We start from the raw sequence: 24945 nt of genomic DNA on the forward strand, positions 1-24945 counted from the left end.
CACACTCGCGCCCGAGCGAGCCTCGGGCTCCCCTCGGACCCAGCGCGGCGCGGGGGTCAGTGGTTCTCTCGGGTCTCGGGACAGGTGAGCACCCTGATGAAGGCCACGGTCCTGATGCGGCAGCCTGGGCGGGTGCAGGAGATCGTGGGCGTCCTCCGCAAGGGCGGCGGAGAGAGGTTACAGGTACCTCGGAGGCGGGCGGGGGCCGGCAGGGCTGGGGGCGGCTGGGGAGGCTTCCAGCCCATTGGGTCTTCCCGCTTTGCTCTGCCGCGGACCCCTGCTAGCTCCCCACCCTAAGAAATGGCCGGGAACTTGAAGGAGAGCAGGTTGGTTCCCCTGTCCTGAATCCCAGATTTCAGATTTCTCAATATGGTCATGCTGCTTTCTCTAATTGGACAGAAGGCGCCCCACACCAGTACCTGGGGCCTTATCCTCCCCAAGCCAGCGGCTCTCCAGTAAGTTGAAGATATCCAGATGGGCCGTAATGGTAGAGATCTCTTAGGAAGGACCTGAAATTGAAGGAGTCAGAGGGGTCCTGAGTATTTCACCCTCGCCCCTACACTAGGAGACTGCGTTTTCCTCAGGGTTAACGGGTACTAATTAAGATCACTTCCCCTCTAAACCTCTGTGTCACTCAGTAACTCCTCCACCGCTTTGCCTACCATCCTCGCCACTGAGCTGTTTTGATTTCCATAATCATCCTCTGGCTGAGGCAGGGCCACATTAGAAGGTGCCTATTTAGGCATCATCTCTCTTTTGCCTTACAGGTGATTTCTGATTTTGACATGACCTTGAGCAGGTTTGCATATAATGGAAAGCGATGTCCTTCTTCTTACAGTAAGTCACATTCTAGCTTGCCTTGTTGGGCTTGACAAGATGATGGGTTCTAAGGGACAAGTAAAAGGAGTTTTCTCTTTTTCCAGATATTCTGGATAATAGCAAGATCATCAGTGAGGAGTGTCGGACAGAGGTGGGTTGCTCCCGTCCTTTGCTCAGAAATGGTTGTCGTATGCTACTTCAAATGGTTCCTGACTGGAACCAAAGGTTCCTGTATAGAGACCTTAGAAAATTAATTTTTTAAAAATTGTTGTTTTGCTAAGGAGGATCTAGTTTTAATACATTAAGACAGCTTTTCCTTACTGGCCAGGACATATGATGATTAATGGTTGGAACTGGACATTATACTTAGAGGTGGCTATAGAGTTTACAAGAGATTTGAACGTTATGGAGGTTCAGCAACTTACCCAGGGTCATACAGCCAAATAGCAGAGCTTGTTTGTTTGTTTGTTTGTTTGTTTTGAGACAGAGTCTCACTCTATCACCCAGGCTGGAGTGCAGTGGCTTGATCATTACTCAGGCTCGAGCGATCCTCCTGCCTTAGCCTACCGAGTAGCTGGAACTACAGGCATGTGCCGTTATACCTAGCTAATTTAAAAAATTTTTTGTAGAGATGGGGTCTCACTATGTTGCCTAGGTTGGTCTTGAACTCCTGAACTCAAGCAATCCTCCTGCCTCAGCCTCCCCAAAGTGTTGGGCTTATAGGCATGAGCTACCGCACCTGGCCTTTTTAAAAGAAAATTTATATTCTTCTGTTGGGTTCTAGTGTGTGTCTCTGTGTGTGTGTACACATATATGTGTGTGTGTGTGTGTGTGTGTGTGTGTGTGTATATATATTTTTTTTTTTTTTTTTTCTTTGAGACAGAATCTTGCTCTATCGCCAGGCTGGAGTGGCATAATCTCAGCTCACTGCAACCTGGATTCAAGCAATTCTCATGCCTCAGCCTCTCGAGTAGTAGCTGGGATTAGGGGCATGCACCACCATGCCCGGCTAATTTTTATATTTTTAGTAGAGATGGGGTTTCGCCATGTTGGCCAGACTGGTCTCAAACTCCTGGCCTCAAGTGGTCTGCCCACCTTGACCTCCCAAAATGCTAGGATTACAGGCCTGGGCCATCACGTCCAGCCGAGTTCTAGTATATTTTTATTTTTATTTATTTATTTATTTATTTTTGAGATGGAGTTTCGCGCTTGTTGCCTAGGCTGGAGTGCAATGGTGCAGTCTCAGCTCACTGCAACCTCCTCCTCCCGGGTTCAAGCAATTCTCCTGCCTCAGCCTCCCGAGTAGCTGGGATTACCGGCATGCACCACCGTGCCCAGCTAATTTTTGTAGTTTTAGTAGAAACGGGGTTTCACCATGTTGGCCAGTTGGGTCTCGAACTCCCGACCTCAGGTGATCCGCCCGCCCGCCTTGGCCTCCCAAAGTGCTGGGATTACAGGCGTGAGCTATCTTGCCCAGCCTAATTTTTAGAAAAATGTTCTCACTCCAAAAAAACACATACATTGAGAATCTTAATACATTTCAGGAGTTTTCTGCCTTTGTTACTATGTCAGCTTTGCATTTAATTTTCTTTTGGACAGATGGACAGGGATTCCATTTGATCTTGTAATGTTCCTGAGAATCACTCATGTATTAAAATTATTTACTTGGTCATTTCTCATTTTTACTGGGCACTGTTATTGACTGGCTCTGTGTGACACATGATCCCTGGAACAGCTCCTTTAGAGTGTCAAAGTCTTGGCACATAGAAGGAAACCTTAGAGGAAACACATGTAGATGCTGTGCATTCACATGATATTGACACTTTGACGGAATTGTCCACCAACATGCTGTGTCCCAAAGTACAGTCTTCTAGTTAAATTTAATTTTTTTTTTTTTTTGGCCATATCTGTGTATCACATTTACTAGATCTTTCTCTAAATTGGCCTGCTTTTAAAAATTGTAATTAACTTATAAAGAAACAGGCTGGGTGTGGTGGTTCACGCCTGTAATCCCAGCATTTCTGGGAGGCCGAGGACGGCAGCTTGGTTGAGGTCAGGAGATCGAGACTAGCCTGGACAACATGGCGAAACCCTGTCTCTATGAAAAATACAAAAAATTAGCTGGGAGTAATGGTGCATGCCTATAATCCCAGCTACTTGGAAGGCTGAGGCAGGAGAATAGCTTGAACCTGCGAGGCAGAAATTGCAGGGAGATCGCGCTCCAGCCTAGGCAACAGACAAAACCAGATTCTGTCTCAAACAAAAAAAAAGAGCCTGGAGCGGTGGCTCACTTCTGTAATCCCAGCACTCTGGGAGGCTGAGGCAAGTGGATCATGGGGTCAGGAGTTTGAGACCAGACTGGCCAACCTGGTGAAACCTCGTCTCTACTAAAAATACAAAAATTAGCTGGGCACGGTGGCACATGCCTGTAGTCCCAGCTACTCGGGAGGCTGAGGCAGGAGAATTGCTTGAACCCGGGAGGCGGAGGTTGCATGAGCCGAGATTTCGCCCCTGCACTCCAGCCTGGGTGACAGAGTGAGACTTTGTCTCAAAAAAAAAAAAAAATTCTACATGAAAATGAATCCAAAACTACTGAGTTAAAAAGCGCTTCTCCATGAATTCCCTCAAGTTATCTTACCTATCACCTGAGAAAGTGGACCACATTCTGCAAAACACAGCATTAAGTAAGTTCTTACTGGTTAAGCCCTGACGATTCAGCTAATTAATACCAGCAAAAAAAATCTTAGTACCCTTCTTCTCTGATAGTAAAATCTCATAGTGCTGACTTTGAGACCTCACTCTCAGGGTGAGTGCAAAGGAATGACCAGCTCTGTGGGTCCAGGTGCTCCCTGGACTTCACCAAATAGATAAAAATGTGAGTGTATTGAGCAATTATGTTGGAAGATAAGAAGAGAAGAGAAACTTAGGTCTTATAAACGACACGTCCCCAAAGGAAAACTTGAAGAAAATTTCATGTAACACTCTCTTAAATGAAGTTGCATCTTCTTTTTTTTTGAGACATGGTTTTACTCTGTGGCCCAGGCTGGGTGCAGAGGTATGATATCGTCTTGGCTCACTGCAGCCTCCGCCTCTTGGGTTCGAACGATTCTCATTCTTCAGCCTCTTGAGTAGCTGGGATTAAAGGCACGTGCCACTACACCCGCTAATTTTTGTATTTTTTAGTAGAGACAGGGTTTCACCATGTTGGCCAGGCTGGACTCAAACTCCTGACCTCAAGTGATCCACCTACCTTGGCCTCCTAAAGCACTGGGATTGCAGATGTGAGCCACCGCCTCTGGCCATGAAGTTGCCTCTTCTAGGTGACTTTTTTCTCATACTAAGCTGTAGGACTTTGCAGGGAAGAACTTGATATAGACTAATGGCCTTTCTCCCCATTTGGATATCCCAGCTCACAGCGCTCCTTCACCACTATTACCCAATTGAGATCGACCCACACCGGACCATCAAGGAGAAGCTACCTCATATGGTGGAATGGTGAGTGATGGTGGTGGAGAAAAGCTTCTGGGCCCTTGAGATGGAGTAGGCTGGGAGGGGCGTAGTTTTCCAGACCTTTGATGAGATGATAGACTCCCTTACTTTACTGAGGGCTTAATTTAATGCTATTAGTCCAGCTATTGGAACAAACTTTTCAGATGAACCCGGGGCTTTTTGTGGCTGCTGCTGGAGTGGAGACCCTCAGAAAATCCTTGGAATAAGTTAAAGACCGTTGGTGTCGGGGAATAAGTGCTTTGCGGAAGTGACTCTTAGTCTGTTTTGTGCTGCTGTCACGGAATAACAGACTAGGTAATTTATATATTTTTTCTATTTTTTCAGACAGGGTCTTGCTCTGTTGCCCAGGCTGGAGTCCAGTGGCATGATCGTGGCTCCCTGTAGCTTCGACCACCTGGGCTGAAGCGATTCTCCCACTTCAGCTTGTGCCACCGTGCCTGGCTCATTTTTTCTATTTTTAGTAGAGATGGGATCTCACCATGTTACCCAGGCTATTTTCAACTCCTAAGCTCAAGTGATCCTCCCACTTGGGCTTCCCAAAATCCTGGGGTTACAGGCGTGAGCCACTGCACCCAGCCTAGACTGGATAATGTATAATGAATAGCAATTTATTGGCACACAGTTCTGAAAGCAGAGAAGTCCAATATCGAAGGACTGGCTGGCATTTGGTGAAGGCCTTCTTCTTGCTGCATTATCTCATTGTGGAAGGGCAAAGAGGGTGGGGGAGAGAGAAAGAGAAAGAGAAGAGTTCTTTTTATAAGGAATCTGTGATAATGACAATCCATTCATGAGGATGGTGCCCCCGTGACACCTCTCATTAGGCCCCATCTCTCAACACCTCCACATTGGGGATCAAGTTTCCAACACATTCAAACCACAGCAACCCTCATCACTGGAGAGAGCCCCAGTTCTCCAGATAGAGTGGTCGCGGAGGAAGGGACTCAGAAGAGCGCCAGCTCCAGCAGCCAGCTTGCCCAGCACTTGTCTCTGTTGGGTTGCTTTCTCATCCTCTTCCCTTCTTTTTTTTTGAGATGGAGTCTCACCCTGTCACCCAGGCTGGAGTGCAGTGGCCCAGTCTCGGCTCACTGCAACTTCCGCCTCCTGGGTTCAAGTGATTCTCCAGCCTCAGCCTCCCGAGTACCTGGGACTACGGGCACCCGCCACCACATCCAGCTAATTTTTGTATTTTTAGCAGAGATGGGGTTTCGCCATGTTGGCCAGGCTGGTCTCGATCTCCTGATCTCAGGTGATCCACCCGCCTTGACCTCCCAAAGTGCTGGGATTACAGGCATGAGCCACCGTGCCTGGCCACCGTCTTCCTTTTAAAGGCAGCTAACGTAAGGATGAGGCCTCTGTCGGCAATGCTGTCAGAGGGCACTTGGCTCTGTAAAGGGAAAGGAGGAATTATTTACTTGAGTGATTTGAATTTGGGGTTTTCTGGGGTGTCTGTTTCTAGGTGGACCAAAGCGCACAACCTCCTGTGTCAGCAGAAGATTCAGAAGTTTCAGATAGCCCAGGTGGTTAGAGAGTCCAATGCAATGCTCAGGTAAGCGTCTTGCTCTGGAAAACATTTCTATTGGACTATTTGAAAGTGTTTTCTTCAAAAAAAAAGAGGCAGGGGAAGAGCAGAGAGGAGTTAGTTGCTTAAAGGACCGGAAGGGACATGGCGCTATGAACAACTGATGTGATACAGCTAAAGAATGTCTTACCCTTGCTGGGAAACAGTCAGCAGGTAGTGGATGTAGTACAAAATGGCAGGGCACCATCTCTGAGAACAAACCAAGTCTAGCTCATCTTTCTTTCTTGCTTGCTTGCTTGCTTGCTTGCTTGCTTTCCTTTCTTTCCCTTTCTTTCCCTTTCTTTCCCTCTCCTCTCCTCTCCCCTCTCCTCCCCACCCCTCCCCTCCCCTCCCCTCTCCTTTTCTTTTTTCTTTCACGGAATCTCACTCTGTCGCCAGGCTGGAGTGCAGTGGTGCGATCTCAGCTCACTGCAACCTCCACCTCCTGGGTTCAAGCGATTCTCCTGCCTCAGCCTCCTGAGTAGCTGAGATTACAGGTGCCCACCACCACGCCATGCTAATTTTTGTATTTTGAGTACAGACAGGGTTTCACCATGTTGGCCAGATGGTCTCAATCTCTTGACCTTGTGATCCGCCCGCCTTGGCCTCCCAAAGTGCTGGGATTGCAGGCGTGAGCCACCGCACCCCACCAAGTCTAGCTCATTTTTCACAATGGTGAAAGACTTTTGGGGTCCCTCTGGTGACTGGTGTTCATGGCAACTGGGAGTTGGCTAGGCTGGGACGCTTGATCATTGGCAGCCTTCACTAAACAGCTGTCTCTGCTGGAGATTTCTTTCCTGGAGGAGGGACCAGGGCTCATAAAGGAAGGAGTGACATGGGTGTCTGCCCTCAAGGGTTGTGCCTCCTAACTGAGGAGATTGGCTAGCTCCTCAAAAGTCAAGACAGTGGAGACCTCTGCTGACCCAGTAAGTGCCGGGGTGGGAGTGGGTGTGCCCTAGTGAAGGTGCCCAGGTCAGCTGCCTGGTTGTATTGATAGCAACAGAAAACATATGCCTACCTTCTGCCACAGCAGCATCTCTCCCAGGTATGTACCCCAGAGAAATGAGGGCATGTAGCCACTGTAAGATATGCACAGGGTATTTGTGGCAGCTGTATCCATAACAGCTGAAATCTGGAAATCTCTCAACTGTCTATCAAGAAGAAGCTGGGTAGATAAATTGTGGCATATTTATATGGTGGAATAATGCTGAATAGCAGTGACAGAGAATAAACTAATTACACGCAAAATACAAATAAACTACATAGCATTATACTGAACAAAATAAGCCAGGCACAAAAGAGTACATTGTGTATGAGTCCATTTATATGAAGTTCAAGGACAGGCAAAGCTAATCAATGGGAGGGATGATATTGACTGGGAGAGATCACGAGGGAGCCTCAAGCTAGTTAGTAACATGGGTGTATACGTATGGCAAAGTTAACTGAGCCGAACACTTAGGATTAGCACACTTTAGCCACTTATTGAATATATCGTATGCTCTATTTTATTTTATTTTTATTTTATTTATTTATTTTTTGAGCTGGAGTCTCATTCTCTTGCCCAGGCTGGAGTGCAATGGCGTGATCTTGCCTCACGCCTGTAATCCCAGCACTTTGGGAGGCCAAGGTGGATGGGTTGCTTGAGCCCAGGAGTTCGAGACCAGCCTGGGCAACATAGGAAAACCCCATCTTTACAAAACATAAAAAAATTAGCCAGGTGTGGTGGCGCACACCTGTGGTCTTAGCTAGTTGGGAGGTTGAGGCGGGTGGATCACCTGAACCCAGGAGGTTGAGGTCACAGTGAACTGTGATTGTGCCACTGCACTCCGGCCTGGGCAACAGAGCAAGACCCTGTCTCACAAAAAACCCAAAACACAAATAACCCAAGTAGGAAACAAAGAACAGCAGCGGAGTCAGTGCCATTTCAGAATTCCTCCATCTCTTTTCAGGGAGGGATACAAGACCTTCTTCAACACACTCTACCATAACAACATTCCCCTTTTCATCTTTTCTGCGGGCATTGGTGATATCCTGGAAGAAATTATCCGACAGATGAAAGTTTTCCACCCCAACATCCACATCGTGTCTAACTACATGGATTTTAATGAAGATGTGAGCCAAATCTTGTTTGGGCTGGGAAAGGACGAGGGGTGGGGACCACCAGCCAGGGTGGTTAACTCAGCATGAACCCTAACCTGGGGAAGAAGGGGAGGTAAGCCACACTGGCTTCTTCACCCTCTTGCAGTTGTTTATGGGTTACTTTTCGGCCAGGCGCTGTGGCTCAGACCTGTATTCCCAGCACTTTGGGAGGCTGAGGCAGGCAGATCACTTGAGGTCAGGAGTTCGAGACCAGCCTGGCCAACATGGTGAAACTCCGTTTCTACTAAAAATACAAAAATAAGCTGGGCATGGAGGTGTGCAGCTATAATCCCAGCTACTTGGGAGGCTGAGGCAGGAGAATTGCCTGAACCCAGGAGGCAGAGGTTGCAGTGAGCCAAGATCGTACCACTGCACTCCAGCCTGGGCAACAGAGCAAGACTGTGTTCAGAAAAAAACAAAAACAAAAAAACTTTCAAAGGATCCTCTCTCTTTGGTGTTTGCCTGACAGTCAGCTCTCTGCCCTGGGGTACCTAATTTATGGGCCTGCCCTGCCCCATGTCACTGTCGTGTGTTATGTGCCATCCTGGGTCCTGCAGGGCGTGGGCTTTGATTTGTTTTTCCCAAGCCGGAGGTGGGCTGCTCCAGCTCATCCACGTTCTGACTCTTTTCCCCATAAAACTGATGGTTGGAATTTTCATCACGTTGACCTGCAGGGAGGAGGTGGCCCGCAGCTGAGCATTAGCACACGTGTAACCTGCGCGGCATTTATATCACAGCTTCGTGCATCCACCAGAACAGATGATCTGCGATATTGGGTGGCTCCTGTTCATTTAAACTAGGAGTTACCCCTGTTGTCAATATTTAGGCTTTGTGGGCCGTGGCATCACTGCTGCAACTGCCCAACTTTGCCTTTATAGCACAAAAAAGCAGCCATAGGCATCATGTAAACAAAGGAGTTTGGCTGTATCCCAATACAGCTTTATTTACAAAAGCAGGCCAAGTCTGGCCCAGGGGCCCTAGTTTAGGCTACAGTGAAGTTTTGGCATTATCTATCACTTTTGGGATTCCCTTTTCTGTGACAGAGACAGTGGAGAGCTGATGCCACATGGGTCCCTGCGGCCCTTCCATCTGTCTCTTGTCTTCGTTATTTAGGGTTTTCTCCAGGGATTTAAGGGCCAGCTCATACACACATACAACAAGAACAGCTCCGTGTGTGAGAACTCTGGTTACTTCCAGCAACTTGAGGGCAAAACCAATGTCATCCTGCTGGGAGACTCCATCGGGGACCTCACCATGGCCGATGGGGTTCCTGGTGTGCAGAACATTCTCAAGATTGGCTTCCTGAATGACAAGGTGGGTAGAGGACCAGGGCTGCTTCTCTTCATGGCTTTCTTCTCTTTGAATGCCCGTTAACAAATGCCTTTGAACACTTTGAATTCATTATTTTATTTTATTTTATTTTTTTTTTTGAGACAGAGTCTCGCTCTGTCACCCATCCTAGAGTGCAGTGGCGTAATCTTGGCTTACTGCAACTTCCACCTCCCAGGTTCAAGTGATTCTTCTGCCTCAGCCTCCTGAGTAGCTGAGACTATAGGTGCGCACCACCATGCCTGACTCATTTTTGTATTTTTACTAGAGATGGGATTTCACCATGTTGGCCATGGCTGGTCTTGAACTCCTGACCTCAAGTGATTCGCCCACCTTCACCTCCCAAAGTGCTGGGATTACATGCGTGAGCCACTGCGCCCAGTCACCTTTGAACACCTTCTATATGCTAGACACTAGGTAAAATATTATGGTCACAGAAGGAAGCTGTATTCTCTTGGAGCGCATAATCTCGTAGGAAACAGAAACCCAGTGATTACAGCTTTGTCTTACCACATGACCTTACAGGCGTTCAGAGAGAGGATCAGGCCGGGCATGGGATCCTAGCCTCAGTTTACTGATTGTGCACTGCACTGTCACTCCTCTCAGCATTTCATGGATATTAATTCATTTGATTTTTATAACCCCTTAAGGTAGTGACTGTTATCCTCATTTTACAGGTGAGGAAACTGAGGCCTGGGGTTAAGTAACTTGCCTAAGATGATAGAGTTCAGGAAACAGTGGGGCTAATTACCAGTCCTCCTACATCCTACTAGAAGGCATGATTGAGATGGGAGATGTTGGTATTGAGGACATGGGTTTATTTTTTATTTTTTATTTTATTTGAGACAGAGTCTCGCTCTGTCACCCAAGCTGGAGTGCAGTGATGAAATCTTGGTTCACTGCAACCTCCGCCTCCTGCGTTCAAGCGATTCTCCTGCCTCAGCCTCCCGAGTAGCTGGGATTACAGGTGCCTGCCACCATGCCCAACTTAATTTTTGTGTTTTTAGTATAGACAGGGTTTCAGCATGTTGGCCACACTGGTCTTGAACTCCTGACCTCAGATGATCCACCTGCCTTGGCCTCCCAAAGTGCTGGGATTACAGGTGTGAGCCACTGTGCCCAGCCGAGGACATGGTTTTATAATTTAGAGAAGAAAAGTAACAAGAACAGATCAGGGACTGACGGGGGTGAAAGCAGCATTGTCATAAAGGGGCTCAAATACAGGGTGAAGCCAGGCAGCTGCCAGGGTGCCTCCCCGCAGCCTGCAGGTGCCGGAGCCCACCAGAATACTCAGGCCGGATGAAACTGGGTCCTGTTGGGCGTGGTGGTTCATGCCTGTAATCCCAGCACTTTGGGAGGCCGAGGCAGGCAGATCACGAGGTCAGGAGTTCGAGACCAGCCTGACCAACATGGAGAAACCCCGTCTCTACTAAAAGTACACAATTAACCGGGTGTGGTGGTGCACGCCTGTAATCCCAACTACTCAGGAGCCCGAGGCAGGAGAATCGCTGGAACCCAGAGGTGGAGGTTGCAGTGAGCTGAGATGGCGCCACTGCACTCCAGCTTTGGTGACAGAGCGAGACTCCGTCTCAAAAAAACTAACCAAAAAACTGGGTCCTGGTCGGGTACAGTGGCTCATGCCTGTAACCGCCCCCCCCAATTTTGGGAGGCCAAGGCAGGGGGATCATTTGAGGCCAGAGTTCGACACCAGCCTGGACAACATAATGAGACCCTGTCTCAACAACACCACAAATGAGCTGGTATGGTGAGCATGCCTGTAGTTCTGGCTGCACAGGCGGCTGAGACAGGAAGATCACTTGAGTCCCGGAGGTCAAAGCTGCAGTGAGCCAAGGTTATGCCACTGCACTTCAGCCTGTGCAGCAGAGTCAGACCCTATCTCAAAAAGAAAGAAAGAAAGAAATTCAATCCAGATGGATTACAGGCAACATCTGTTTTTTTTGTTTGTTTGTTTTTTTGAGACAAGGCCTCACTCTGTCACCTAGACTGGAGTGTCGTGGCTCAGTCTTGGCTCACTGTAGCCTTAATTTCCTGGGCTCAGGTGATCCTCCTGCCTCAGCCTCCCAAGTAGCTGGGACTACAGGCACCCACCCCCATGCCCGGCCAATTTTTGTAGAGATGGGGTTTTGCCATGTCGCCTGGGCTGGTCTCAAACTCTTGGGCTCAGATGATCCTTCTACCTCAGCCTCCCAAAGTGGCAACATCTGGTTTTTTGTTTTTATTCCTTGTTACTATCCTTTGGTATTGACCCAAGGGTTCATTGTGATAGCCCATGCCCATCCCTCATCTGTCTCCAAAGGGTAGTCCCGGTAACCTTGAACTCCTCTGGCTCTCAAAAGGGAGCTGGGAGTTGCTGCTTGAATGCTCTCCTCCCCAGCCCCAGGGGCTTTGAGAGTGAGGTACGAAGGGTGGGGCATCTGGGGACCCTCAGGCTTCTTATTCTCACCCCGGGCAGGTGGAGGAGCGGCGGGAGCGCTACATGGACTCCTATGACATCGTGCTGGAGAAGGACGAGACTCTGGATGTGGTCAATGGGCTGCTGCAGCACATCCTGTGCCAGGGGGACCAGCTGGAGATGCAAGGCCCCTGAGGGCACAGGCTTCAGCCCGACCTGCAGGCCGTGGTGAGGAGTCCGCTCCCCCATGGACACAGAGCAGAGGCCAGGGTGGCCAGCAACGGCTGGGTCCTTCTATACCCCTCCGTCCTCCTTTCCCTGAGCACCTTCATCACCAGAGGCTTGAAGGAGCCCCGCCGTGTGGCAGGGCACAAGCACTGGTCCTGGTGAACCTTGGACCACAGCATGTCAGTGCTCTAGGGATTGTCTATTCCAGGGATTTTTTTCAACACTTTTAAAAATGGGAAGTTGTTCTTCAAACAAATATAATGTGTGAAACAGATCAAAATTTTTAAAATGAAAAAAACACCTGTCCTGATTCAGGGGATGTGGGTGGGGGTAGAACCTGGACCTCTTGGCCCTGGGGGCACAAGTGATGCTTCTAGGAACACAGTTTGGGAACCACCACAAATTGGCCTGGGACCCCGTCCGAGCACAGCCTGATTGTGTCTGGTTCAGGGTGGGGTTGAAAGGGTATTTTCTAGCCTACAGTGGTTTGACTTTATTCTGATTCAGCCATCAAACTTGAAATTCATTTGGGATCGGTGGGGTTGAGGCAACCCTGTCTGAGAGCCCCCTCTTTGGGGATCCCTGAGGGGATGCATTTGGGTGTGGATGTCCCCCTATGCCCTAGGCTCTCCTTTCACCTCTTCTGGGTCGGGGCCACCAAAGTGGATGACCTGAAAAGGGGAATTTAGAGCAGGGACCTGAGGGTCCCAAGGTGAAAGAAGTGATGTGTGCACTGTGGTCTTGCATTCTTGGGCTGACCCTGAAGAGCCAGTTCAGCATTGTCTTAGCTGTAGAGGAAATCACCGGCACCTTTCCCGCAGTGTTTGACTAGCCGTTGGAAAGTTCTGTTATTCTGCAGATGTGAACTGGGAGGTAATACAGATGTTACTGAAGGCCTGCGGTGTGCCAGGTGCCGCTCTGGGCATTTGGGTGTCTGCCAGTTGACCCTCACAATGACCCCACAAGTAGGTGCAGCTCCTCCTGCTTCCAGATGGCTCGGGCAGGATGAGTCACTTGCCCAAACTCCGTAGCTAGGAGCTGGAGCCAGGATTTGAGTGTTCCTGACCAAAGCCCATGCCTTTGGCTGCATTTCTCTGCTTCAAGCCTATTCCATTTGGTTTTGGGAGGAGGGAGTGGTCACCATCTGAGACTGGGTCAGTAACCACTTCCAGACTTTAATCAAGAAGCTTTCTTGGCCAGCGCAGTGGCTCACACCCGTAATCCCAGCACTCTGGGAGGCCAGGGTGGCGGATCACGTGCCGTCAGGAGTTTGAGACCAGCCCGGCCAACATGGTAAGACCGTCTCTGCTAAAAATACAAAAATAAGCCGGGCGTGGTGGCGCGTGCCTGTAATCCCAGCTACTCAGGTGGCTGAAGCAGGGGAATCACTTGAACCCGGGAGGCGGAGGTTGCAGTAAGCTGAGATCATACCACTGCACCCCACCCTGGGTGACAGAGTGAGACCCTGTCTCGAAAAAAAACCCTTTGATCAAGGAGCTTTCTGGATGCTTTGGGACCAGAGAATGTCAGTCACTGCCCATGGGGAGCAGTCATGTCTCTTAGGGGACCCTGGGCAAGAAGTGCCGATGGAGGCAGTTTGCTGTGTGAGTCCGGTCCTGTCATTTTCTCTCCTAAGTCCCCACCCTGTCCCCCGAATGCTTGGCGAGGACAGATGGCCTGGTTGGCGGCTGAAGTCCTCTTGCAAGACACTGTGGAGATCTGAACTCGGTTACCTTTCCCCTAGCAAGAGGGTGGACAGGTGGTAACAGGTGGTGGCCAGGAGCAGGGAGAGATGGGAATATCATAGTATTGGAAATGATCTATGGAAAAGGATAATCTGACTTGCGCGGTTTAATTTAATTCTTGCTTTGTAGGTTGTGTTTGAGGTCAGGGACCTTGTCTTTCCCATTCAATTGGGACAATTGGAGGATGAGGATCGTCTCTCCACGCCCTGCTGGAGGCCTCCCCGCTCTACACATTCACCCCCTCCACAGACCAGGCCTCCCTTCCTGCAGCGAAGCCCCCAGGTTAGGCCCAGGGCAGGCAGGAAACCTCCAGATGGGGAGCCCCTGATCTGGGGACACACCGCTGTCTGGAACTAATGAGGCCATGGAAACAGCCTGGTTTAACTTTTGCCCCAATCTCTGGGTCTAAAGGCCTCCCACAACCCCCGCTTAACCCGCTAGCCACTCCCTTCTGCTCCTCAACCTGTTCCAAAAGACACCCTAAGGCCATTGGTTTAATCTTTTATTTGGAACAAAGGAAAAAAGGACTGACACCAGTTTAGCCTTTTGAGTGTGCAGAGCTCTGCCCTCCCTCCCAGCCCTCAGCCCCAAATCCAAGATTTCATAACCCTAACACCCACCCAAGCAGGTTCCCTCACACATGCCCTCTGTTTTCTTCTTCTATGGTTCCTTAGGGAAAGGAGCCTTCTTTAGGGATGAAAAGCTAACTACAGCCCAATCCTGGCCTCCAGCAGCCCAGGGTCAGCTCAGCCTCCACTGGAGGCGAGGGAGGAGGGCAAAGGGATGGGAGAGGTAGGGCTGCCCTCCAGGAGCTGTCCCCTTCCCTAGGAGCCAGTCAGGAATGGGGAGGAAGATGGAGGGGTCCTAGGGAGCTGTCACATAGAGGAATAGGGGCTGGGAGTGGGGATAACAAGAAGTACAAACAAAAAGAGGAAGTTGGGGAGAGGGATAACAAGCTCAGCTGTGCCTGTGATGTAAAGGGGTGGTATGGTGGGGGACCAGCCATGGCCCTATCCAACCCCAAGCTCCACCAGCCCCAAATTGGCTTTGCAAATCCAAACATTTTAAAGAAGGGGTGTGGGGATGGAAGAGAAATGGGGTAGAGGTCTGTGCTGTGGATTTTCACCTAGGGTGGTGGGAACACCAGAGATGTTGCCTCTGTCATCGTTTTAGTTGGCTCCCGGACCTCATCCCAGCAGAGGGAGGGTGACTGTCAGCAGGTCAGTCCCACCGCCACTGTCCCCCTCGCAGTGGGCCTCTGTGTCTCAGGCCCGGCCAGGCTCCCCGCCCCTCAGAGCTCCTCGTGGACCCGCTCCTGGTCCTCATCTGACTTCAGCTTGAGCTCCTCTACTGTGATCTTGCCGTCCTGGTTGCGGTCCTGGTTCTGGAACATGTCTCCTATGGTTTTCTCGGGGTCCTGCCCAGGCATGAGGCGTCCTTTGCCCTCACTCACTTGAGCCTTGATGAAGGTGGAGAACTGGGGGAGGGGAGAGCCGGGGGAGTGGGCAGTGAGGGTCATGGCCTTGGGAGGGGCCCCAGGTGGAGGTCAGTGAGTGCTTTCTTTTTCTTATTTTTTCCCAGGCTCCCCCACACCCTGTAACTCAGGAAGGGCTGGGAAAGGCACTGGTGCTGGGGTCCTGGTGGGGGCCGGGGTGGAGGCGTGGCATGGGGGATAGTCTGTGACTGGTCTCAGGTAGGGAACAGCCTGCATGTGTGCCCAGGAAACGGCAGGGATGAGGAGCCTGAGGCACGGGACTCAGCACAGGCAGGAGCACGAGGGCAGGTGGGCAGTCCGGACGGGGACATCTTCCTCGACGCTTCTTGGGTGCGGGGAGTGCGTGGGCATGGTTATTAAGACTGAACCTTCACTCACCTCCTCTGGAGGGACCTCTCCATCCTTGTTGAGGTCCATGTCTTCAAACAGGTTGGCAGGAGGGTCCTCGTGCCACACAAACAGGTAGCCTGTGGGCAGCCCATCCTCCCGGGACACCAGCTCCACCTCAAACAGCAGCACAGCACTGCCTGGGACTCCCCGGGCTGGAGGGAGGGCAGGAGAGAAGGGAGGGGTCCTAGTCAGGCCAGGGTCTGGGCCTGGCTTCACTGTTTCCCAGCCCACAGGCCACAGTTTCCCCTCCTGGGGCTAGGCTGGAGAGTGGGGCATGGGATGTTTAAGGAGCCATCCTGAAGGCATTCCTGACTTCTCCCACCAGCCCTCAGGCCCACAATGGGCAGGAGCAAAAGGGACGGATGCCAGTTAGATTACGGTTTCGGGCTGGGCGCAGTGGCTCACGGTTGTAATCCCAGCACTTTGGGAGGCCAAGGCGGGTGGATCACCTGAGGTCAGGAGTTCAAGACCAGCCTGACCAATATGGCAAAACCCCATCCCTACTAAAAATACAAAAATTAGCTGCGCATAGTGGCAGGCGCCTGTAATCCCAGCTACTAGGGAGGCTGAGGCAGGAGAATCGCTTGAATCTGGGAAGCAGAGGTTGCAGTGAGCTGAGATCACGCCACTGCACTCCAGCCTGGGTGACAGAGTGAGACTCCATCTCAAAAAAAAAAACAAGATTACGGTCTCAGCCCCTCACCTCCACTCTCCCCGTGGGCCAGGTGCGGGGGCACGATGAGCTGCCGCCTCTCTCCCACACACATGCCCTGCAGGCCCGTGTCCAGGCCTTCGATCACCTTGTTGGCCCCCAGAGTCGCCTCCTGGGGAGCCCCGTAGTCATGCCTGGAGGAGAGCAGATGCCCAGGTCAGCAGCCAACCTGTCCCCTGCCAGCGCACACCCCACTGTCTCTGACGTGGGCCCAGAACAAGCCCTGAGTTCTGGAGTGACTCCCACTGGTGACTTGGGCCATGCAGCAGAGTGCAAGGGCCCAGCGGTGCAGATGTGGGGTTCCCTTCTCATCTTGCCTCTGCCCCCTAAAGTGTGGCCTCGAGGGCTCATGGCTCCCTGCGTCAGTTTCCCCTCTGTGAAACGGAAAGAGCAGTTCTCCCACAGCGGTTGGCTTCACCTTCCCTTCCCCGGCGACGCAGAGAATTTCATCTCCTCATGGCTCCCCGGCATGCTCTGAGATGGGGACTTACAGAAGCAGCAAGAGGCTGAATGCTCCCCTGGCACTCGAGGACCAAGAGGGAGGAGCAGGCATCGGGGTACGGTGAGGAGGACTCCCCATGCCTGTGCCCACCCACCTGCCCAGTCCCGGCCCCACCCGGGACCCACGAGGTGAAGAGCTGGGTGCCGTCCAGCAAAGAACAGTTGTAATGGTATCGAACAAAGTCCCCAAGCTTGGTGGTCTCATTGCAGGTCTCCGATGGCCGAGACAGTGTCCTGATTTCCACCACATCCGCAGGGTTGTGGAAGTCAATGACATGAACGTTGAAGATTAGCACGGCAGAGCCAGGGATCTTGTCTCCTGAGGACAGAATGGGGAAGTGTGGTCAGCTCAGAGCACTAGCAGAGGCTCCTCGAGGTCTCTCCATGGAGGCCCCTAGACCTGACACCCCTTCCCGACCCTGAGGATCCAAAGGAAGATGGGACGGGATGTTTGTCCAGAGTCAATTCTAACAAACTCTCATTGGGGCAGGGGGCAGGGGAAGGCAGCTTTCCAGTTAGAAAGCCCTTTTCCACTCACCGTCTGGCAAACTCCCAGTAACTTACCCTGCGGATCAGCTTGGCTTGCCCATTATACAGGTGAGGACACTGAGGCTCCCAGCACAGCTGGGTCCTGGGGGTATGCTGGTTCTGTTTTTCCATAACCATCCTCCCTCCCCAAACTCAGAGGAGTTGGCTGCCCTTCTCCACTGCAGAAGGGGAGAAGTGGGGCGCTGCCCTGGAGGAAACTGATGGGAATCCGGGTGGCAGGAATCAGATGGGGCGACCAGATGTAAGCTGCATGCATGTTTTTGTGATGAGAGGGGCTGAGTGGTGGCTGGAATCCCACTGTGGGAGGGGGCGGCCTGGCCACAATGGGCAGTTTGGAGGAGGAGCTGAGGTGGTGGCTGGGGAACGCCCCTACCAGTTCCATTCTCCCCGTAGGCGAGGTGCGGGGGGATGGTAATTCTCCGGCGCTCCCCTATGCAGGCGCCCTGTAGCCCCTGGTCCATCCCGGGGATGATGTAACCCTGCCCGATATAGGTATTGTAGGTGTGGTTGCGGGAGTAGCTGCAATACAAGGTGGGAGGGCCAGGAAGGGAGTCAAAGGGGCCCTCCCCTTCCAGGCAGCTCAGAGTGACCCCCAGTTTCGTCCACATTTCACCCAGCCCCCGCCCTCCCACCTCAAGACCCTCCTGACCTGGAATCGAAGAGGGTGCCGTCCATCAAGGAGCCATTGTAGTGGTAGCGCATGAAGTCCCCGGCCACGGCTCTGCGGACGCAGCCGGCGGGGAGCTCCAGCGTCTCTAACTGGACAGTGTCCTTCGGGTTGTGCACGTCAATCAGGAGGATGTGAAAGACCAGCGAGGCATGTGGGGGGATCACTGTCCCTGGGGAAGGGATAGGGCCTGAACCATATGGCTGGGGAGCAAGCCCAGGCTCTTTCTTGACTCAGGAAGGCCCAGTGGGCACCATGCACAAGACACTAGCCCAGCTCTGCAGAGCCCTTCCCGCCCATCAGCAGCCCTGCTTCTTGCTCTTCCAGTAAGGCCTGAGCTTGGTGTTCCCCAGGGCCACCACCGACTCATACTGAGCCTTCGTGTGAATCAGAATAAAGCACCCCTTCTTAGTGAGACAGCAGCAAAGGTAGATTTCATCCTGCCTTGCGTCCTTGGCTGGATGCCCTCGTGCAGTACATAACCTGAGCAACTGTATGTGGAGGCCTGGTTTTCCCTCTTCTGGAGAATTTCCCCTTGAGTCCTTGCCTACCCTCACCATAGCCTTTCTCGCCATAGGCCAGGAACGGAGGGATGATAATCTTCCTTCTCTCTCCAGGACACATGCCCAGCAGCCCCTGGTCCATGCCCTTGATCAGCCAACCAGAGCCGACGTAGGTATCGTAAGTGCCGCGTTTACTGTAGCTACAGAAAATGAGGTGGAAGTAGGAGAGGCAGGCTGGGCCCTGGACTCCCGCTCCCCATGCCACAGTCCCCAGTGCCTCAGGGCTCCCCTCCATCCCCTTACCTTGTGTCGAAGGAGGTGCCGTCCAGCAAGGTGCCATTGTAGTGGTAGCGGACAAAGTCACCGTCCTGGACCATGCGGGGGCAGTGGGGCGGGCGCAGCAAGGTGCTCACCTGCACGGTGTCTTCCTTATTCCACACATCCAGCAGAACCACATCGAAGTAGAGGGTGGCATCCGGTGGAATGAGCCCCGCTGTGAGGGCACAGCAGCATGGAGGTCTCAGAGTTGTGCTCTGCCAACCACGATCCCAGCCAGGGCCCTGTTATTCCCCTTCCTCTCATCCCAGCACCAGGAGACCCAAACCAGGCACAGAGCAGCCACTATTTATGTTTTGTTTTTTTTTAAGAGATAGGGGGCCAGGCACAGTGGCTCATGCCTGTTATCCCAGCACTGTGGGAGGCCAAGACAGGTGGATGGCTTGAGCCCAGAAGTTCAAGACCAGCCTGCACAACATTGCGAAATCCCATCTCTACTAAAAATACAAAAAATTAGCCACGCGTGGTGGTGTGCACCTGTAGTCCCAGCTATTTGTTAGGCTCAGACGGGAGGATTGCTTGAGCCCAGGAGGCTGAGGTTGCAGTGAGCTGATATCGCACCACTACACTCCAGCCTGTGCAACAGAGTGAGACCCTGTCTCAAAAAAAAAGATAGGGTTTTGCTCTGTCGCACAGGCTGGAATTCAGTGGCACGATCATGGCTCACTGCAGCCTTGAAATCCCGGGCTCAAGCAATCCTCCCACCTGAGCCTCCTGAGTAGTTAGGACTACAGACACACACCACCATGCCTGGATAATTTATTTTATTTTTTGTAAAGACGGGGTCTCACTATGTTGCCTAGGCTGGTCTGGAACTCCTGGGTTCAAGCAATCCTCCCACCTTGGCCTCCCAAAACTCTGGGACCATAGATGTCAGCCACTGCCTCAGCCAGAGCTGCCACTCTTCATACTGCGTGCACAGCATGACATTGGGCAAGTCACCCCTCATCTCGGCACTTCAGTTTTCTCACCCCAGGATCCCTGATTCTGCCTCCTGGTCTCCTCCATCCCCAGCTTGTGCCCCAGCCCTTCTCACCCAGGCCGATGCTCCCATAGCCCAGGTGGGGAGGCACAATGAGGCGTCGCCGCTCGTTGACACACATGCCCATGAGGCCTCGGTCCATGCCAGTGATGAGGCGCCCCACGCCCACCACGATGGCCACCAGGGTGTTGCGATCATAGCTGAGGGGGAGGGACAGATGGGATACAGTGATCTCAGACACACACTGCCCACTGTGGCACAGGTGCACAGGTGTGCCTGCACACACGCACACAATCCCCCCTCCCTATACCCAGATGTGGATATGCACACACACTTCTCGCCTCCTTTTCAAGTTCCCCTCCTAAGTCGGCCGTGACACCCACCTTAAGGGAACGGACTGTAACAAAAAGCAAGTCCCTGAGGAGGCCAGGCGCTGCTACTGCCCTGGGACGGGTTTGGGCGGGATGCATGGGCCTGATTACTGCTACTATTTGCTGACAGCAAGTGGGCAGTGGCAGGTACAGCATGGAGGGACAGAGGAGCATTATTATATGGGATTAAATGCTTGGCATTTTACATTCTGTATCTTCTTTCTCTCCCCTGTGAAGTGGGCAATCTTGTTCTCATTTTTCTTATGAGAACAATGGAGACTTGAGAGATTCAGTGCCTTGCCCAAGGTCACACAGCTAATATTAATATGTAGTAAGCTGAGTTCCAAAGCCCATGTTTTTGCCATTATACTGTCGGCTCTCCAAGGAAAAGACAAGGAGAGCAGAGGTGGGGTGGGAACTGGTTTCACATTTTGAAAAGGCCTATTCTACAATCCTGGCTAACACAGTGAAACCCCGTCTCTACTAAAAATACAAAAAAATTAGCTGGGCATGGTGGCAGGCGCCTGTGATCCCAGCTACTCGGGAGGATGAGGCAGGAGAATGGCGTGAACCTAGGAGGCAGAGGTTGCAGTGAGCCGAGATTGCGCCACTGCACTCCAGCCTGGCGACAGAGTGAGACTCCATCTCAAAAAAAAAAAAAAGTGCCTATTCTAAAAGTGCCATGGCTTTTGTTTGTTTTTAGTTATACACTTTAATGTATTTACTTTTACTTATACATGTGTATTTTTGGAGATGGAGTCTCGACTCTGTCAACCAGGCTGGAGTGCAGTGGCACAATCTCGGCTCACTGCAACTTCCGCCTCCTGGGTTCAAGCAATTCTCCTGCTTCAGCGTCCCAAGTAGCTGGGATTACAGGCACACGCCACCATGCCTGGCTAATTTTGTTTGTTTGTTTTTGTTTTTTGAGACAGAGTCTCACATTGTTGCCTGGGGTGGAGTGCAATAGAGTGATCTCAGCTCACTGCAACCTCTGCCTCTGCCTCCTGGGTTCACGTGATTCTCCTGCCTCAGCCTTCCGAGTAGCTAGGATTACAGGTGCACACCACCACACCTGGCTAATTTTTTTGTATATTTAATAGAGACGTGGTTTCACTATGTTGGCCAGACTAGTCTGGAAAAAGGCAGGTGGGTATTATAAGAAGACAGCCGGCTGGACCTGGGGGTAGGGCATGGCTCCCTGTGGAGGCCCTGTCTGTCTACATGTCACACAGTCGGACATGCCACCCTGGCCTCGTGATCCGCCCGCCTCAGCCTCCCAGAGTGCTGGGATTACAGGCGTAAGCCACAGCGCCCAGCCTTAAATTTTTGTATTTTAGTAGAGACAGCCTTTCACCATGTTGCACAGGGTGGTCGCAAACTCCTGGCTGGTCACAAACTCCTAAGCTCCTTGGCCTCCCAAAGTGCTAGAATTACAGGCGTGAGCCAACATGCCCACCCAACTTAGAAAACTTTTTTTTTTTTCTTTAAGAGTCTTGCTCTGTTGCCCAGGCTGGAGTGCAGTAGCGCGATCTCCACTCACTGCAAGCTCCGCCTCCCAGGTTCATGTCATTCTCCTGCCTCAGCCTCCCGAGTAGCTGGGATTACAGGCACCTGGACCACACCCGGCAATTTTTTTTGTATTTTTAGTGGAGATGCGGTTTCACCGTGTTAGCCAGGATGTTCTCGATCTCCTGACCTCGTGATCTGCCCGCCTCAGTCTCCCGAAGTGCTGGGATTACAGGTGTGAGCCATCGTGCCTGGCCAGAAAACTTTCTTAACCCATGGCCCCTTCAATTAAAAAAAAAAAAAGAAAGAAAGAAAATCTCCCATCCTCACTTTACTTCTGAAAACTTAAAATAAATTAAAAGTGTATATAATTGGCTAGGTGCAGTGGCTCATGGGCAACAGAATGAGACTCCAACTAAAAAAAAAAAAGTTTTCCAAGCTCAACACTCATGAGCTGGGCTCCCAGAGTCCCCATCAGGGACAACAACCCCTAAATCCCAACCCCTGCCTCACTCCCAGCAGTCAAGTACTCAGCGCAGCGCTTCTGGCTACTACCCTATACCTGAATTTGCCCACCAAGCGGACAGGTTTTAAGTCTGGATTGTTTCCTTCTCAGTGTTGGTATGAAGGCTTAAGCTCTGCATGAAGTTTCTACAAGTTCAACAGCATCAGGTCATACGGTTTTCCTCGGGGTCAATGTTAATGTGTGCTGAACTGGCTGGAGGACTGCCAGGCCCTGCGAGAAGCCTACATTCATTCATCCATCTCCTTCGAGTCCTAACGTCAGCCTTAGCAAGTAGGTCCTGTTTTTGGCTCCATTTCTCATATAAGAAAAGTGATGCTTAAAGAGACAAAATTCTCTGTCCCTGGTCATAGCCTGGATTTGAACCAGGGTCTTGGGGCTCTTGGAGTTTGTATGCTTACACCAATATATGCCTGCCTCTAAAGTCATGGCCACTAATTTCCTGTTGGCTGAGTTGTGTGTTTCAGAGGAGGGTCTAAGAAACACTGACTCTTTCAGTGTGCTGTGGGGTCCGTGTATAACTGGGACCCTAGGTTTACCCCTGAGGCTGGCACACAGCCCTGCCCTGTCCCCGCTAACAAAAGTGGACTTGCTGGAGCAGACCAAAGGCCTGGATCAGACCAGGAGGCCACCTCACAAACCCCAAGGGCTGGCAAAATGAGCAGCCTGTGCTTCTTTCCTGGGATACCTAAAATGGAGAGAGATGAGGGTTCCAGGAGAACCAGAGAGGGAGGTATGAAATTCCTCCGAGGAGCCCAGGGTGGCATGTCCGACTGTGTGACACGTAGACAGACAGGGCCTCCACAGGGAGCTATGCCCTACCCCCAGGTCCAGCCGGCTGTCTTCTTATAATGCGCACCCACCTTTTTCCCTGCCCACCGGCTGCTGAAAACTCCCACCCCCTCCACAAAAAGTTCTATTCCCTCTTCTCTAACCACAAAGGCACTGAAAATGGAGTGGAACCAGAAAGGGAGTCAGGGTGGGTGGAAAGGTATGGGGTCCAGGCTGATAGACCACCCCAGGGTTCTCAAGCAGCAGGGACCACCCCCTTCCCCGCAACACTGTAGGCCAGAACACCCCTCTCCATCAGGTCATTAAATACAGCCCTGGTAACTACACAAGGCAGTTCACCTTGACTACCGAGTCCTTTCTGCGATGTGGAGAGCTTGTGAGAAAGAAATGGGATCCTTTGAGAAGTGAGGGTTTGGAAGTGGGGACAGGAGGGTATCTTTGGGGAGATGGGTGTCTGGGAGGCCCCAAGGGTGCTGTCTGGGGTTAGAGTATTGGGATGTAGAGCTTAAAAAAGGCAACAAGGAAACAGGACCCCGGGTTCAGGAGACGGAGTGGTGAATCCGGGGGCGCCCAACCGGGGTTACCTTGAGTCGAACTTCTTGCCATCTTCGAAAGTGCCGTTGTAGTGGTAGCGCACAAAATCCCCCATCTGCACTTCCCGGGGACAGGCCCTGGGGATGTGGTACCTATCGATGACCACATCTTCTAGGGGGCCCCCGGCAGGGCTGGCGCGGCCCAGCCCCCTCCCCACGGCCTGCACCACCAGTAGCAGCAACTGCAGCAGGGGGAGCCGGAGGAGGCTGTGGCTGGGGGTGCCCGCGGGGAACATGGTGCCTGGAGTTGGGACCGCCAGCAGTGAGGGCGAGCGAGGGAGCCGCCGCCAACCTCCTTCCCCCGCCCCCCGCCTCCCAGAACTAGCTCCCCCGCTTCCTGTCCTCCTCCCCTACCCCCGCCCTGGCTGGTCCACGTGGAATGGGGGCTGGGAAGACAGAGCTGGCCTGGCCAGAGGAGCAGGGGCGGGGGGTGCAATAGGAGGAGGGGGCCAGGTTGAGTGTATTAGAGTCGGAGGGAGGCCCCACAAAGAAATCCGAGTTCCCCCTCCCCCCATCTCCATCCCTGGCTGCGAGACCTGGGGCCTGGCCAGGGAGGGAGGCTCGGGAAAGATGAGAACTCTGAGTGGACACCAAAGGGAAAAAAAAAAAAAAGTTCAATGTCTTTTTCCGGAGCCCCCGGGTCCTAAAGCCAGGCGGAGATGCCCCTTGCTTCTTTCACCGGCAACTCCAATTCTAGCCCCCTCTAGGTGGGTGGCGAAGCAGCGGAGTGTGAGAGACATCTCGGTGCTCCTCCGTGACCCCAGCTGTGCTAGAAGGGAAGGCATCTCCAGGGAAGAGCAGCTTGGTCCCGCAAAAGCTGGACTGCAAGAAGGACTTTGTGACTTGGGATGTGACGGGCACGGAGACGGAGTGGGGGGTGGTGGCAGCGCAAAGTGTGCACCTCCGACGTGGTGCCTCCGACGTGTGCCTCCGACGTGGGCGGGGGAGACACTCGGAGGGTGCAGGAGGGTGCAGGAGGGCGCAGCGACTGAAGGCCCGGCTCCAGGGCTTCCCCCTCGTTTGGGCAGCGCAGAGGCAGCCCTCACTCAGTGTCCTGATCTCAGGCGGGGGCACTGTTTGCGTGGGGAGGGGCTTCCTGGGCTCCCCATCTCTGGCGGGAAGCGCTCCCCGACTCATTCTCTGCCTAGGGGACACCCCCACGGCAGGAGCCCGGGCCGACGGAGAGGACTTAGGACACTATCGGACCCTCCGGGAAAAGAGGGGAGACGTCGTGACCCAGGCCCCGCCCCGCCTTGCCGCCCTCGTGCCCGGCGCTAAGACCCA

At 52.3% G+C, this 24945-nt stretch overlaps 3 protein-coding genes across 3 annotated transcripts in view; 2 read left to right on the forward strand and 1 right to left on the reverse strand.

The window, feature by feature from the left end:
- The first annotated feature begins 6 nt into the window (after positions 1–6).
- On the forward strand, positions 7–12280 carry NT5C3B (5'-nucleotidase, cytosolic IIIB). The gene is made up of 8 exons (XM_011998849.1): positions 7–183; positions 768–837; positions 924–970; positions 4229–4314; positions 5786–5875; positions 7837–7999; positions 9140–9340; positions 11829–12280. Exons 1-8 carry the CDS (start codon positions 97–99, stop codon positions 11961–11963), a joined length of 879 nt encoding a protein of 292 aa, XP_011854239.1. The 5' UTR covers positions 7–96; the 3' UTR covers positions 11964–12280.
- Positions 12281–14230: 1950 nt separating this feature from the next.
- On the reverse strand, positions 14231–24924 carry FKBP10 (FK506 binding protein 10, 65 kDa). The gene is made up of 10 exons (XM_011998850.1): positions 23653–24924; positions 19931–20076; positions 18862–19051; positions 18613–18758; positions 18038–18227; positions 17762–17907; positions 16966–17158; positions 16330–16472; positions 15615–15778; positions 14231–15218 (listed from the first exon to the last, which is right to left on the reverse strand). The coding sequence occupies exons 1-10, from the start codon at positions 23895–23897 to the stop codon at positions 15033–15035; spliced, it is 1749 nt and encodes a 582-aa protein (XP_011854240.1). The 5' UTR covers positions 23898–24924; the 3' UTR covers positions 14231–15032.
- The window catches only part of P3H4 (prolyl 3-hydroxylase family member 4 (non-enzymatic)), a 16835-nt gene continuing 16210 nt past the window's right edge, over positions 24321–24945 (forward strand). The window contains exons 1-2 of the mRNA XM_011999030.1: positions 24321–24342; positions 24426–24596. Coding sequence (XP_011854420.1) covers positions 24321–24342; positions 24426–24596 — 193 coding nt within the window. The remainder of the gene's footprint in view (positions 24343–24425; positions 24597–24945) is intronic.

Source organism: Mandrillus leucophaeus, unplaced genomic scaffold (assembly GCF_000951045.1).
Source record: "Mandrillus leucophaeus isolate KB7577 unplaced genomic scaffold, Mleu.le_1.0 Scaffold58, whole genome shotgun sequence".
Taxonomy (NCBI): Eukaryota; Metazoa; Chordata; class Mammalia; order Primates; family Cercopithecidae; genus Mandrillus; species Mandrillus leucophaeus.